At 37.9% G+C, this 14902-nt stretch overlaps 6 protein-coding genes and 1 non-coding gene across 8 annotated transcripts; all 7 read left to right on the forward strand.

Moving 5' to 3' along the window:
* The first annotated feature begins 1549 nt into the window (after positions 1-1549).
* On the forward strand, positions 1550-1621 carry Trnap-ugg. Its single transcript has one exon. It is a non-coding gene; the product is annotated as a tRNA-Pro (tRNA).
* A 4221-nt stretch (positions 1622-5842) lies between these two features.
* LOC26513897 lies at positions 5843-6391 on the forward strand. The gene is made up of 2 exons (XM_014910063.1): positions 5843-6184; positions 6242-6391. Exons 1-2 carry the CDS (start codon positions 5843-5845, stop codon positions 6389-6391), a joined length of 492 nt encoding a protein of 163 aa, XP_014765549.1.
* An 894-nt stretch (positions 6392-7285) lies between these two features.
* On the forward strand, positions 7286-7928 carry LOC6502808. Its single transcript, XM_001956274.1, has 3 exons — positions 7286-7501; positions 7554-7718; positions 7767-7928. Exons 1-3 carry the CDS (start codon positions 7286-7288, stop codon positions 7926-7928), a joined length of 543 nt encoding a protein of 180 aa, XP_001956310.1.
* Positions 7929-8138: 210 nt separating this feature from the next.
* Positions 8139-8739, forward strand: LOC26514656. The gene is made up of 3 exons (XM_014910164.1): positions 8139-8309; positions 8361-8531; positions 8587-8739. Exons 1-3 carry the CDS (start codon positions 8139-8141, stop codon positions 8737-8739), a joined length of 495 nt encoding a protein of 164 aa, XP_014765650.1.
* Positions 8740-9124: 385 nt separating this feature from the next.
* On the forward strand, positions 9125-10642 carry LOC6507286 (40S ribosomal protein S9). 2 transcript variants are annotated; one of them, XM_014909650.3, is made up of 4 exons: positions 9125-9147; positions 9481-9723; positions 9908-10094; positions 10382-10642. In XM_014909650.3, exons 2-4 carry the CDS (start codon positions 9501-9503, stop codon positions 10557-10559), a joined length of 588 nt encoding a protein of 195 aa, XP_014765136.1. In that variant the 5' UTR covers positions 9125-9147; positions 9481-9500; the 3' UTR covers positions 10560-10642. The 2 variants fall into 2 exon arrangements, with proteins under 2 accessions (XP_014765136.1, XP_044570571.1); XM_044714636.1 differs by lacking the exon at positions 9125-9147 and adding an exon at positions 9157-9190.
* Positions 10643-10739: 97 nt separating this feature from the next.
* On the forward strand, positions 10740-11603 carry LOC26514223. The gene is made up of 3 exons (XM_014910104.3): positions 10740-11043; positions 11096-11160; positions 11220-11603. The coding sequence occupies exons 1-3, from the start codon at positions 11022-11024 to the stop codon at positions 11484-11486; spliced, it is 354 nt and encodes a 117-aa protein (XP_014765590.1). The 5' UTR covers positions 10740-11021; the 3' UTR covers positions 11487-11603.
* A 101-nt stretch (positions 11604-11704) lies between these two features.
* On the forward strand, positions 11705-14544 carry LOC6507287 (leucine-rich repeat-containing protein 59). The gene is made up of 4 exons (XM_001956272.4): positions 11705-11954; positions 12679-12738; positions 12793-13059; positions 13231-14544. Exons 1-4 carry the CDS (start codon positions 11835-11837, stop codon positions 13777-13779), a joined length of 996 nt encoding a protein of 331 aa, XP_001956308.1. The 5' UTR covers positions 11705-11834; the 3' UTR covers positions 13780-14544.
* The last annotated feature ends 358 nt before the right edge of the window (positions 14545-14902 follow it).

Raw genomic sequence — 14902 nt, forward strand, 5'->3', positions numbered from 1 at the left:
AAAATAAAGAACTGAAAGCGAAACGAAACCAACGAGACGTAGATGGTTTTCCAGTTCAGTGACAGCTTTTCATTTGTTTTCTTTGTCGGTCATCCAGATCCGGAGTATTATGACAATCATACGCACATACAGAGAGAGAAAACAGGGAGATTTTGGGAAATAAATAATAGGTTTTTGTAAGGGGTTTTTAGAAGTATATTTTCTTGCATTTCTGGTAATCTTAGTCTATAATAGAGTACATGCTAGAGCTAGTAATATATATTAGATCTTTTTTTTAAGTACACCCACTCTCACGTAGAGCCAACAAATAGCAAACAGGTCAGAGGCTGGAATACGGAGAATAAGTCGACACAAGTTTTATCTTTACGCTTGCCTGCACTTGCGGTGCGATGGTTCCCAGTTTCCACATCCCACATCCTAGCTCCAAGTTCCCAGCTTCCCAACTTCCCAGTTTCCCAGCATCCCAGAGTCAGAGTCGGAAACAAAGGGACAACAAAGTAAATTCCACGGCAATGAAGTGTAAAAATAACAAAAGCTGCTTTCTGCCTGCCAACGCCCCTCTGTCGCTCCAGAAATCGTGTCCTACCTGGACCAAAACGTCCTGCAGCTCTGCCACATAGTTGGAATTTAATTTCACAACAATAGCTTTTAAGCCCCAACCCCAACGCCCACAAGTTGACCGAAAACTTTGGGTTTAAAACATTTCCTTTAAAGTCATTTCACCGCAGTCTCGGGGCATTCGGAGCACTCGGGGTGTTGCCTTTTAACGCACATTAAGCCCGAATGTGTCCTGTGTTTCTGGAGAGTCGAATCGAGGCGAGTTCCTTTGCCGGCCATTTCTTATGGCCATTTGGCTTTTTATTGACTCCGAGCAGAGTCAGCAGCGCTACTCCGGTTTTCGGTTAACAATTTTATTTTTTTTTCTGGTGTTTTGACTCTGTTTTGCCGTGCTTGTCACGTTGGCCAGATGTCCTAGATTGGTCCGCTTTTTTATTATTCTTGTCCTCTAATTGGAGGCCACGCTGTACGTGTGCCCTTGGCAATTAAAATTGCTCACATCCTGCACGTTCGCCCTCGAAGGCAATTAAATTGTTTTAATTAGTTTTAACGACAAGTATTTTGCACTCTCATTTGTCACTGGTCAGGGGTCTATTAGTGGAGTGAAGGGTCCTTAAAATGGATATAAATGGGTACTGGATCGTTCTTTTTTATGCAATTTTTAAAAGGAAAGCTTCTTACCGACTGGAGGTCGAAACTTATATATATTAAATTATTTTCTAATAGTTATTTCCTTTATTTTTTAGCAATTCTGTTCTTCTATTTATATAATCTACAATATAAAATGAAGCTATTGTTTGTCTAACACCTTTTTGTTAACTTTATACTGCACCTGCAGCATCTTCATAGAAACACAAAAAACAAACCCACCCAACCGGTTGTACACATTTTGTAGGTCATTTCAAAAAACTACTTAATTATGCAAGATGAGATGGTATTTCAACTCAAAGATTAGCTTAAAACTGAGTTATTTTTCGGATCAAATATAGGCGGCTCAATGGTCTAGGGGTATGATTCTCGCTTTGGGTGCGAGAGGTCCCGGGTTCAAATCCCGGTTGAGCCCGGATGATTTTTTTTTTCATATTTTTCTTTTTTTTGTATAAATATAAATTGTTTTGAAACAAACATCGAATCAACTCAGACTTGAAGATATCAGAAATCATTTTATCCCAGTGCAGTTTAGAAGATAGGATTCAGGATTCAGGATTCATTCAACCACAATGAGCCAATTGTTTAGCTTTGAGTGATAAAGTCGAAACCCTCAGCCACTTACTCTCAGCAATGATGAACAATTCAATATAATACATTGAGAGTCAATTTCTAATGTGAGTGCTACTGCCTCCTCCTCCATCTAATCCGTCTGGCTTTCCTCCATGCTATATAGGATATATATACATATCTATTTAGAAACAGGACTCCCACTCAAACCCCCACGCTGTCTGTTATGTTTGTTTGCTTGTTGTCAAGTATTTCATATGCTTGTCAAATGTATGGATAGATATATATATATATTGGCAACACTTGCCACAGCTGCGTCCCAACCTACTGGAACTCCTTCCCTCAAAGGACTCCCTCGTCAAAGGACACTTGTTGTCAATGAAAGATGTTCAAGTGTCGCTTTCATATTTTTTATTTCGCCACTCAGAGTCTACTTGAAAAGAACTCAAGAATAAATTTACTAAATTCCTCGATTGGCATTCCTCTTTCGGCATGCAAAATTAATGTTTATTGCATTTTATTAGCCCAATCTAAATGGGAATCTAGTCTGGATGATTTTTTTATCGCCCACTCTAATCACCATCGAAAATGCCTCAATTAACATGCTCTGACGAACACTCTAGCCCACACACTCCACATCAAGGGTAGAAAAACATGGATGTAAAAGCCAAAACAGAATAATTGTTCAGACCACAAAAAAAATATTATATATATACACATTTCCAAGGACTACATGTTGGGCCGACAGGATAACGAACCGCAATAAAGAGCACGTTTATTCGAGAGCCAGGAACACGTTTAAGTGGCCCAGAAAAACAACCACAATAGATGCCAAAACGCTTCAGAGCTTGCAAAACAAATTAACAAAGTTGATTGGATCTAAAAAAAAACAGTCCTTGTCCAAACCTATGTCCTTGCAGCTTCCGTGGTATTTCACGGATATAGAACAACGGATTTGTTCAGATCCACGATTTTATCAATATTCCTCACCAGCAGCTTCCCAACCGAAACATGGCAATTCAATCAGTAGAAAACCAACAACTGTCGGCGGCTTTTTCGCCCCGAAAGGGGAAAACCCTCAAAACATATTTGCCAAATCAAAAATTGCACTCACTCTCCTTGTCCCTTTGGTTCTACCCAGCTCCAATTGACTACAATAAATTTGATTTTATAACTCGATGCACGTCCCCTCTATACACTACTGACCCCAAAAGTGGAAATGCAAATGGTTGCAAAACTTTTACAAAAAAATGTTCTCCACAAAAAAATTTTTAAAAATATATATAGTTTCTCGCATCAACAACAAAATTGTTTAGTGACTTTTACCACAGATGGAAAATAATTGAAAAAAGTGGAAAAAAATGTGAGTTGAAATAAAATCGAACCGGAACCGTTGCCAAAAACGGCCAACACCGAAAAAGAATATAAAACTTGTTCAAGGCAAATGTTGTGCCAACAGCAATATGGAGCCGTCCAATGGCAATGAGATTGATGGCAACAGCCGCCCCAACTAAGGGAAAACTAAATGGAAAACACACATAGTCGGGAGGGTTCAGAGGAACGAGGGGTTGTGGTGCTTTCAAATAAACGAAATTGCTTGTATGGTTCCGGCTCAGACACTTGACCGTGACCTTAGGCGCATTTTCACACGGCCAGAAACAAACACACTCGACCAAATGGGAAAAATAGAAGGAAAATGTGAGAGCCTGCCAATGACAATTGTTTGCAAACAAAAAGGGTAAGGAATTTTTTGATACCTTAAAGAGGTGCTGGAAAACTAAGATTAAAGTTTAAAAAATATCCATCGTAAACATCCTCTTCCTCTGTTTCAAAAACTATGATAAACCAACACCCAAGTGTATGCAAAACTTCTTGAAAAACATTTCCTTGATAAGCTGTCAGGTTCCTTTCGAATAAAGAAAGAAAAGTATAACATGCATTAAATAGAACCTCTCACATAACTTTCTCAAGACTCTCGACGAACTTGGTGGCCAAAAATACAAAACTATTATACCTTGGGCCGGAGAGAAAACGGAGAAGCTCAAGAAAAGCATATGCCACACATAATACTCATAAACCAAGGCAAAAATGTTCTTGGCAAGCTTGGGGCATTATTACATTTTTCACGCCAATAAAAACAAATACAACAACAAAAGAGAAAAGGGGGACCAAGAAGGGAAATCTAGCCTAAGCTTTTGAATGGAAAGGACTTTTTCCCCATTTTCCTGGCACCGTCTTTCTTTTTGGCCGGCAATTTCCTCTTTCAGGCGACGCCATCCGGACGGAGAGTTCGAACTTCGAACTTGGTCACTCACGAAAATTACTGAAATTGTATATCCGTTTCCGGTTGAAGTTCGGACCCGGCCATCCTGCTTGTCGTGCCCAATTTTTGACAGGCATATCGAGTTATTTATTGGCACATTCGCCCTCGGCCACCAGCAAAAATAGTTGGGGACATACAATTTATGGCGCATCGCGTATACGCCCCATAGCCACACATGTGCTCCTCTAACTCGATCATACTAGTGTGTGTATATGTGTTGAACGTTAAAGGATGCCCGAATTGAAAACCAAGTTGCCAATCCATTGGCCTAAAACATTTTTCATTCGATACATATGCAGAGGGAGTTGTAATCCCCTAAGCCTACACAAGTCAATTTGCAGGCATCGAGCATGGAGCTTGTAGAACAATTGCCTGAGCAATCAGTAGCAAATTGACAAGCCAACAGAATCTGTGCCCCAGGATAGGTGCACTGGAAAAGGTTACTGGTGGGAAGTTCTAGTTATAGGTTTAGCCCTTTTTTTTTTAATTAAAAAACTTTAAGAAAGAAATCCAATGTCTTCTTTTTATGCCGAAAAGTATGCTATACATTTTTGTTAATTTTCAAAAAGCTTATAAGATAGGATTGTCCTATTTAAAATCTAAAAACCAACCTTAAAATATATTTTAAAGCTAAGACCAAAAATCAAAGTTCTCTGTAAGATTTAGTCCTTCCAAAAATTCAAACCAATTTCAAACGCATCACTTTCCTGTTCAAAGGATCTGAAGAGCAGTTAAGTGGCAACTTTTTTTTTGTGGCCCAACAAACGGGTGGCTTGTGGGGTTACTGTAATCATTACGACAAATTGCCAGGCCACAGGCAATAATGATTAATAATGAGGCAGCTTGCAGTTCCACCGCCATCCCAGCCAAATGGCCGAAGTTTGGGCCGGCGCTTGTGGCTTTATTAAAATAAATAACTAAGGATAAGGTAGTTAAGAAGCAGGTAACTTTGACCCGGAAACGACGCATGTTGCCCACATCCGCATCCACCGTCGCATCCGAATCGCCTTCCTTATGAATAATAAACTTCGGCGCGGCTCAAAGTTTAACGATGCCCGGGGCAAAGTTATAATTTGTCTAATTAAAAGTTTTCCAGATTAACCTGGCAGCTTACAAGGTCACTTAGCAAGTGCAACAGTAACTGCTACAGAATGAAAATGTTGCCGCGCGGGAAGCACAATAAAATAATTCCGGATAGCAATGCAAACTAGGGGAAAATAGTCGCAACTTTGCAACTTCTGTTGCGGTCTTCCAAATTGACCCGAAACCTGGGGACACATCCATCCGAATCCCTTCAACCTCTGACCCTTAAGTCACATATCAACCTAATGCACACTGTTTTGCAGTTTTTTTCGTTTCATTCGGTTGTGTTTTGTTTTTCTACCGTTGTGTGGCATTCTACGTGCATTTTATTGCAAAAGTTTTTACGGTCATGTCCTGGGGTGTTGTCTTTTGTGGTGGAACAAGGAATTTGTTGAGAAAGTTAAGCCACAGCAGTCTGAATTCTTTTAAAAACTTAATGTTTAGAATATTTTACTTGATACTACATTTAAGACTGCTAGAATAATTTAATATCAAAAATAAAATCTCATCACACCATCAGTGCATTTTGGTTTTCAATAAATGAACAAATTAAAAAAACGTTTTTAAATAACCATTTTCATTGGCCCAAAAATAATGTGTTTTTAATCGAAATTACCAAATGTGATTGTGGTTAGCCGATTTCTATTAGTCGTCAAAAATATGAACAAGTGTCAGTTTGTGGGAATATCAATCTGGATTCTTTTCGTCCCGAAACTCAGCGACAGCGCTAGTTACATTAATTTTACCCGCTGCGAAATGAAATTAATAGGAAGAGGCATGTCATCCTTCTTCATGATCGGACAACTGTACCAGATTCCCGTCGAAAATGTGGATATCAGCGTGGCTGTTTATAAAAAATCAAACGGATATCGTCCATTCCTCTTCAATCAGACATTTGATTACTGCTACTATATGCGTAATCCCAAGGCCTACCTTTTAGTTTATACTCTGCACAAAGTATTTATTTCCTCCTCGAACGTAAATCATACATGTCCTTACGATGTGAGTAGAAAATTACAAATTTCAATCGAATGATCTAACTTTTTTATATTATAACAGCATGATATTATTATCGACAATTTTGTATACATAAAAAGCGATCTCATGGAATTACCCATTCCCAATGGGGATTACATGTTTAAAATTGAAATAATAACTTATAAAATTTGGCGGGGACACATTAGCATTTATATAACAAAAGATTCATGAATAAGTAAAAATATACAGTGATTTTATTTAAATACTTTTTTCTATACCGGTTGAAACTAGAAATATGTACATGCATGTTTCGATTGAAACGAATTTCCCAGGTCAACGAACATATTAATTGCCTACTAATTACTTTAATTCCAATAGACAACATTGTGGCATATTTTTACTAAAATAAAGTCACATTCAACATGAAGTATTCGGGTATTCTGTTCGTAATATTATTGATCTTGTGTTCCAGTATTCGTGGAACTAAGTTTCGATTCACAAATTTAGAATGTAAAGATCTTGATACGAATTTTTTGGAAACTAAGAAGTGTTTATTAAAGTTGATTCGACGTAATGTTGTTGCATTAAATCTGCATATTCTTATCAAATACCGTGAGCCTCTAGATCAAATCAAGTTAAACTTGTGCGTTTTTCGGAAATCGAACGTCTACAGATTGTTCATGATAAATCATACCCTGGATTTCTGCTACTTTATGCGATTACCGGAGAAATATCCCCTTTTCTATATATTCTACGATGAGATGAAGTCAATCATACGTGTCCCTATGCTGTAGGTACTTAAAATAATTTGTATGAGGTAAAATTTAATTAACTTTTTAATTTTCTTATACCAGGAAAAAAAAATCTATATAAACAACCTAACATTGGACGAGAATGCAGTTAGTAAGTTTCCGTTTCCGGAAGGAGAATATAAACTGTCGTTCACTGCTTCAGTTTTCAAAGCCTCGCGATTTAAGATCAATATCTATGTACATTACAAAAATTGACCATCAATATACACGTTTCTAAAATATGTCCATTAAAATAATTTTCATTCTACATTAAATAACTCTATTTTGAGTTCAAAGCAGACAGTAGAGTAGTAATTATTCTTGTCGCGTCAACATGAAAACATTAACTTTAGGTTTTCAATTTATATTTTTGATTTCATTGGAATCAACTCGGGCAAAAGTTTTTAGGGTCAGCAGGATGACCTGTCAAACCCTTGACAGTTCTTTGTGTCATTTCAAAACATGCAAAGTTGTTCATAAGGAAAATGGTCGAGCTGCTCTTTACTTTAACGAAGTAATCCATTACAATAAACCCATCGATGACGTTATAGTAAGTTTTTAACAAAAAGTTCAATAAATGTATGTACAAAAAAAATTTTTAGCTAAATTTGGGAGTTTTTAAAATATCAAAAAATCGTCGCTTTCAATTCGTAAATGAAACTCTGGACTTTTGTGCCGTAAGTCGTCAGTTTGCGACTGGAATTTTTGGATTTGTTATGGCTCCAATTCTAAATATTTCCAACATTAACTTCTCATGTCCGATACAGGTAAGAAAGTGCATAATCTCGATTTCAATATTTTAAACGAATCTTTAGCAATCGAATATTGTTTTTGATGGCTTTATCATCGATGAGAATACACTCAAGGAGATTCCCATTCCTAATGGTGTCTACATGTTTAATATTCGAGCAGCTTATATGAAAAAGTGGGCAACCGATGTGAAGATCTACGCCAGCCGAGTGGAAAAGTATTCATAAATATAATAGATTAAAAAAAATAAAATTACTTGTTTACTTTTTTGGTAAAGTAAAGATAAGGGGATAATTTTAATTATTAAAATAAACCAGCCGTTAAATGAGCTCTTAAGTGTACTTCCCAAATAAGTCATTTTAGTTGAATGAGTTCTTTTGAAAAGTCAACAAATGAAGGCCTGTTCTTTAAGCCTGGTTTTATATGCCTTTGCTCTAATGAACTTCTGTCATTTACGAACTTTAAGGATCAAAAAGTTGCAGTGTCAAACCCTAGATCGTTCGTTTTCCTATTTTAAAACTTGTAAAGTGGTCCACAAAGAAAGGGGTAAAGCTCTTCTCTATATAAATCATGTGATTTTGTATAAGGAACCCCTCGATGACATAATTGTAAGTTGGAAAAAGATATTTGTGTTTATTTAATTATTATGCTATCTTTAGATAAACATGAGTGGTTTTAAATTATTAAAAACCCGGCGCTATCAATTTCTGAATGAGACCCTGGACTTCTGCGCTTTTAGTCGAAACCTTATGTTGGCTACTGGATTAATTGGCTTTATTATAAATCCTGTGTTAAACATTTCCAATATAAATCCCACATGTCCCTTGCAGGTGAGTATAAGTTTCCGTTCCTTTGAATAAATTATTTAAAAACCCCTTAAAATAGCAAAAAAACGTTGTATTCAATGGATTCCAAGTTGATGAGAATACCCTCAAAGAAATTCCTGTTCCAAATGGTCTCTACATGTTTCAATTAAAAATTTCAGTGAAGAGCAAGTGGATATCAGACGTGAAAACCTTTGTGAATCGAGTTGATTGATTTCACACATTTTTCATATTATATATATTTAATAATTATCAATTTAAAGAAATGCTAAAGAAATTTAAATTTGAGTCTCCACTCTGTTGGTTTGTGTATTCGCTATTCAAACTTTTTTCGGTGGAAACCTCTCTGGTCGGAAAAGTATCTCCTGAAATATCCGAATAAAATAAAACTATATTCATGACTTTAAATGAATAACAAATTTAAATGGTTTTTCCTTTTAAATTTAATAAAAACTATACGTTTTTGAAAGTAATATATCGATAAGTCGCTGCGCTTCTAGTGTGACCAATTAGAAAATACCAAAAAAAATACCGACTTAAATAACTATCAAAATATCGATATTAGAAATATACATTTGAACATCCCTGGCCCCTTCTTTCTTTTTCCAACTCTGAGCAAAACGTACGTACAAATTTCGTCGCTTAAAAAAATAGGAAAATAACTTGTAATAGGCTTTTAAAATTTAAAATATACACTTTTAATGTTAGGCAAACAGCCGACACACAAGAACGATACAAAAGAATGGTTAAATAATTAAGGCTTGTGAAAATGTGCGATTTAACCTTACTTTTCTGACGTAGAACCTCACATCCACGTGTTTTTATTAACACAAAGAGTTTTTTAAATTTTCATTTAAAATATGCTAGTTTTTTCGCTTTTTCATTAAATTCCAATTAAGCCACGTGCATCGCCCAGAGTTAATTTCTAACCAAACTTGTTTTCTTGCCCCAACAGTGCTCCATTGAATTGGTAGAATGGTTAACGGCCGCATACCCTCGGTCTTCTCGAAGACCTACGTGACTCCCCGTCGCCCCTATGAAAAGGCGCGTCTGGACCAGGAGTTGAAGATCATCGGCGAGTATGGTCTGCGTAACAAGCGTGAGGTGTGGCGCGTCAAGTACGCCCTTGCCAAAATCCGTAAGGCTGCCCGTGAGCTGCTGACCCTCGACGAGAAGGATGAGAAGCGTCTATTCCAGGGTAAGTTCTCTAGAATCCATAGTTTCAGGCAAGCTTAGCATGACATGATGATTAGTATTAAAAACGACACCTCTTGTCTGAAAAACAAACCATGACGTTAAAAAATACACACTGAAGACGCATTTACTGACTATATTTTATTAACTATCCAAGGACGACGATAATAATAATTTCCTCTTTACAGGTAACGCCCTGCTGCGTCGTCTGGTGCGCATTGGTGTCTTGGACGAGTCCCGCATGAAGCTCGATTACGTGCTGGGTCTGAAGATCGAGGACTTCTTGGAGCGTCGTCTGCAGACGCAGGTGTTCAAGCTTGGACTTGCCAAGTCCATCCACCACGCCCGTGTGCTGATCCGCCAGCGTCACATTCGGTAAATATCGCTTGGACAGGCGACCAGAGAGTCGCCATGTGTAGAGAAGATAACTCTTGTTGTTCAGTAAGACCACTTGGGAGTCGAACAAGTCGCTTATGCGCTTGTACCGGCTCTCAACGTCTTTAGATTGCTATAGTGGTTCTAGCCACTGCGATCGTAAATGCAAAATGCCCGCCTTGCGTAAGTTGCACTGAACGTTGTTGCTTAGAATCCATTCTACCACTTGATGGCTGTTTTATTCTTGAATTTCAACTAATCGAAGTCTCATTTCTTCTTATCTACAGTGTGCGCAAGCAGGTGGTCAACATCCCATCGTTTGTGGTGCGTCTGGACTCCCAGAAGCACATCGACTTCTCCCTGAAGTCGCCCTTCGGTGGTGGCCGTCCCGGTCGCGTCAAGAGGAAGAACCTGAAGAAGAACCAGGGCGGTAGCGGTGGAGCTGCCGAAGAAGAGGAGGACTAAGCAGTAGTCTTCAATTGAAGCTTACGGCCTCAAGATATAAAAAAAAAAGTTAATATTTTACATAAATAAACGTAAAATTGAAACATATATTTTTTAAATGGAGTGGAAGGGGGAAAGTAAAGGCAGTTCGTTTTTTGTCAATTTAAAAAAAACTATCGAATCTGAAAAGCTTGTTGGCCAGGGATGATTTTCAAAAAAAAGTATCGATAGTTTCCAGCTGTTAGCTTTTCCATGCAGTTTAGTTCATTGGCTTATAAATAAATTAAACTTCTCAAGCACATTACCAATAACAGCCTAGCTGGAGAGAATACATCCGTCAAGGACAGCAGTGACGACCTCACGACGAGATTAGAGGAACAAATTTGGAAAAGAATTGAGTTTATGGAGAAAACAAAAACTTTACGGCCTTGGACCGTTCTCAAAGATAAATACGCAAGCTTAAAATTACAAAACTAATCCACAATGATATTGTCTGAAGAGAAAGGTAAAACATCGACTCAACATCGGAGAAAATGCTTTAATCTTTAATTCTTTAGGAAACAATCAACCGACTAAGAATGGAGGATCCTCTAACAATGGCACCCAAAACATAAACCCAAGAGTAAAACCCCAGTTCTTACTATATAAACTAATGTTTAATTTTATTTATTAACTTTCCAGAATGCATTAAATTACCACGACGATATTGGATCCTTCGAAGAACCTCTTCGGAATATGAGAAACTCTATAAGATTCCCATATGTGTTGGATTCAACAGATATATTTCAAAATGGAGGAGACCAAGAAGAATACATGGCTTTTGAAAACAATAGATTTGAAATGGAAAAGACCAAACTAGAGTTATTAAAACAGAAATGTAAAGTGGAAAAAGAGCAACTGGAAGCACTGAACGTTCATCTGGAAAAACAATTACATGAGATGGAATGATAGAAATATAAAAGGTTTTTTAGCTAAAGATTTTTGTAAGTTAAATGTGATATAAATAATGAGTCATTGACTGGTGTAATATTTAAGTAAAAATAAATGTGAAATTTTAGAATCGTAGACAGCCTAGTAACTTTGTTTAATAGTGAGGCCAGGTTCTTTAAAAAAGAATTGCTTTCACCGGCAAGCTATATTCGAAGCTTGGAAAAGCTTTCCCACCGACTGTCATTCGCCCAGAGCCGGCTTTCAAAAAACCTCTCGAGATTCGCGTAAACACAAACATCGAACAAAAACAACAGCTGAACGGAACGGAAAGGAAATTGAAAATTTAATTTTTAAAATTTTTTCAAAATGCCGAAAGCCGGCGACAAGGAGAAAGCGAAGGTGAAGGTGAACGTGAAGGAGAGAGTGGTGGACGAGTCCTGTGACCTGAGCCTCTCGGAGCTGAGCGAAATTCCTGTCCGGGAAATTGTAAGTACGAGTAATTAGCCCCAATTCCGGATGTCTCTATCTGCATTGGGGGGCCGCCCCCTCTCAACACCCCTCGGCGCTTTTTTCCAGCCACGTCTCTTGTCTGGCAAATGTCTAGTCACTTGCCTTCTCGCTTTCGCAAACAGCGGGCGAGAGTTTTTCCTTGTTTTTGTTGCTTTTCTGCCGGCTGGCTTGCAATTAACGCTGACGTCGACTTCCCGTCCAATCCCCCACCTATATCTTTTATCATACCCACCCTCTTGTGCTACCCCTTCATCCATCAATGTGCAAGTGTGGTTGAAAATGCAGCCGAAATTGCTCGAGGGGGTTGATTTTTGGTTTTTGCCACCCCTCATCAGGGCAGAAGGTTGCCAAAAAAAAAAAAGAAGTATGAAACAGAGTCTATGAGTTCCAACTCACAAGTACCCTGGATTTCTTACAGAACACAAAAAATGATTGCCTACTTTTAAGGGCCCAGTCTTATCAGGCACTTTTAAACATTATTTCATGGTATATATTGATTTATTATGATATATTTTGTTTAATATTTAAACAAAACACCAGAAAATAGTTACGATATAATTCTTTCATCTCACAAAAACCAAATACCCACCACCAATGAGTACTTAATGGATAGAGGGATATTTACTTTTATTTGGGGTTTCTTTTTTCGGTCATGTTTGTGCCACTACTTCTCAGCTCAGTTTGCTCTTATCCTTTGCAGGCTTCGTTCAAGCGCGTCACCGTTCTGGATCTCTCCAGCAATCGCCTGGTCAGCCTTGGAGTAAGTCTGGTATATAAACTGAGTAAGCATCTATTAACTGTCACCTTCAAACAGAAAAACTTTGCCACTTTGACCCGTCTGGTGAAACTGGATCTGAGCAAAAATCAAATACGTTTCCTGCCCGACGATTTTGGGCAGTTGGAGCAGCTGCGTCATTTAGACCTTTACGACAACTGCCTGGAGCACCTGCCACTCAGCTTTGGTCAACTGCGACGCCTGAGGTATTTGGATCTGAAGGGGAACCCCCTGACGCCAGCCTGGGAAAAGATTGTGGGTCGTTGCTCCACTCTAAAGGACTGCCAACAGGCAGCCAAGAATACGGTAAGAGGCTCTCCACTCCAGAGGTCCTTCAGCTCAGTTTTATTCACATTTTCCCCATTTCACTTCCTGCAAAGCTGTGCCAAAGTATCCAGATAGTTTTCATACATACTTTTTAACGTGTCTGCAGCCTTTCAGTTTAGTTGCTTTTATTTATGATTCATCATTTTCCAGGTCAGCATCTGCGCCAATTACAAGCCCGAGTATCTTGAACGTGAGCGTTTGGCAGCCCAACAAATGGTGGGATCTGGAGATGCGTCCTCTACCCAGGCGAACGGCGGGGGAGGAGCTGCTGCCAAGGATAAGCAGGGAAAGGCCATCAAACCGAACAACAAAAAAACCAAAGCCAAAAAGGTCGGTGGAGCTGGCGACAATGAATTGACAATCAAGCCAGTAAACGCAACAGGAGGGTCCATGACCGGACCCGGAGGATCTGTTACAAAATCGAATCAAAAGAGCACTCAAAAAAAGAAGAAAGGAAACTGCTGCTCAAAGTTACTCTCTAGGTCAGCCCTTTCCTCGTTGCTGACATTTATGTTGCTGTTTGTTTTTAACGCAGTAGTCATCTACATGATAATGTTCAAGAATCCGGAGATTGCGGACAAACTGGTGGAGTATATACCACACCAGTATCGCGATTGGATTCTGACCAAAACCGAAATCTTTCGGTTGCGTGTAACTGACTGGATTTCGGAGTTTCGAACACCGCCAGAGGAACACTGACGGTTCATTTATTTGAAGCCTTAGAGCGCTGGGCTTCAAATAGAAAAAATCTCCATACAAAAATTCGGATAACTAGCGCGTGTGTGAAGGCGAAAAATTTTGAAAACAAAAAAAAAAAACATAGACCACCTGAACGATATATACGACTGCATGGGTATACCATTATATATAATGTACTGCCATATAATTTTGATAGACTTTAAGCCATCACGTCCATTGGGAGGAATTTTTCACAAGAACACCGCACACACAACAGCGACTATTTAAGGATGACACCAAAACTACACTCAATCAAGCAAAGTAACTGACGAATCTATAGCTTACCTAACCATATAGCTCAAGCTCAACTCAATAGTAACTGAATGGCAGTTCCAAACTGACCAGCGCATAGAAACTACAGACACAGTCTTTCAAGACCAAATCCCAGTAATATCCAGCATCTATCAATACAAAACTCGATCCCGGATCGGATCGAGCCAGCAGATAATCTAATATTTTAATCTATTGTAATAGTTATGTGTGCAATTAACAATTTTTATTTGAAGTTCATCTTAAATTATTGTCATGTTAGCAGACCAATTTAAATTTGTAGATTTCAAATCTCGTAGGTTTAATCGAAAATTGTAACATTCATCACCATTGGTTTATTTCTAAAAGTCGAAACAAGTTCAAGAGTTTTCATATAATTTTTGTAAAAATTAATTAATTATATTGTACCAACATATGTGCAGATTTTGGAATAAAATTTTACATTTTAACAAAAGATTTGTTGTTGTGTTTGGTTTAAAGAAATAACTCTAAACTGATTACGCAAAGAATTATTTAAAATAAATTATTTCTTTCCCCGGAAATCGCAAATAAAACATACTTCAATCAGCTATTTAATATTTAAGATTATCTCTTATCTTAAATTTACGGGCCTCTAGTGGGCACGCGAGTGTCTTTATCTTTCTTTTTTATTAAATATAAATATTCTAAGCTCAGCAAATTATTTTTGTTCCCTATCTTCCACCTGTATACTGAATGCTCTGAAAAACAAAAAATAAGATTTCCCAACCAATATTCTCAATATTTAAAGTAGTTTAAAGAACTCAATATAGTGCTCGATTTAAGCTCATTTTAA

Source organism: Drosophila ananassae, chromosome 2R (genome assembly GCF_017639315.1).
Source record: "Drosophila ananassae strain 14024-0371.13 chromosome 2R, ASM1763931v2, whole genome shotgun sequence".
Taxonomy (NCBI): domain Eukaryota; kingdom Metazoa; phylum Arthropoda; class Insecta; order Diptera; family Drosophilidae; genus Drosophila; species Drosophila ananassae.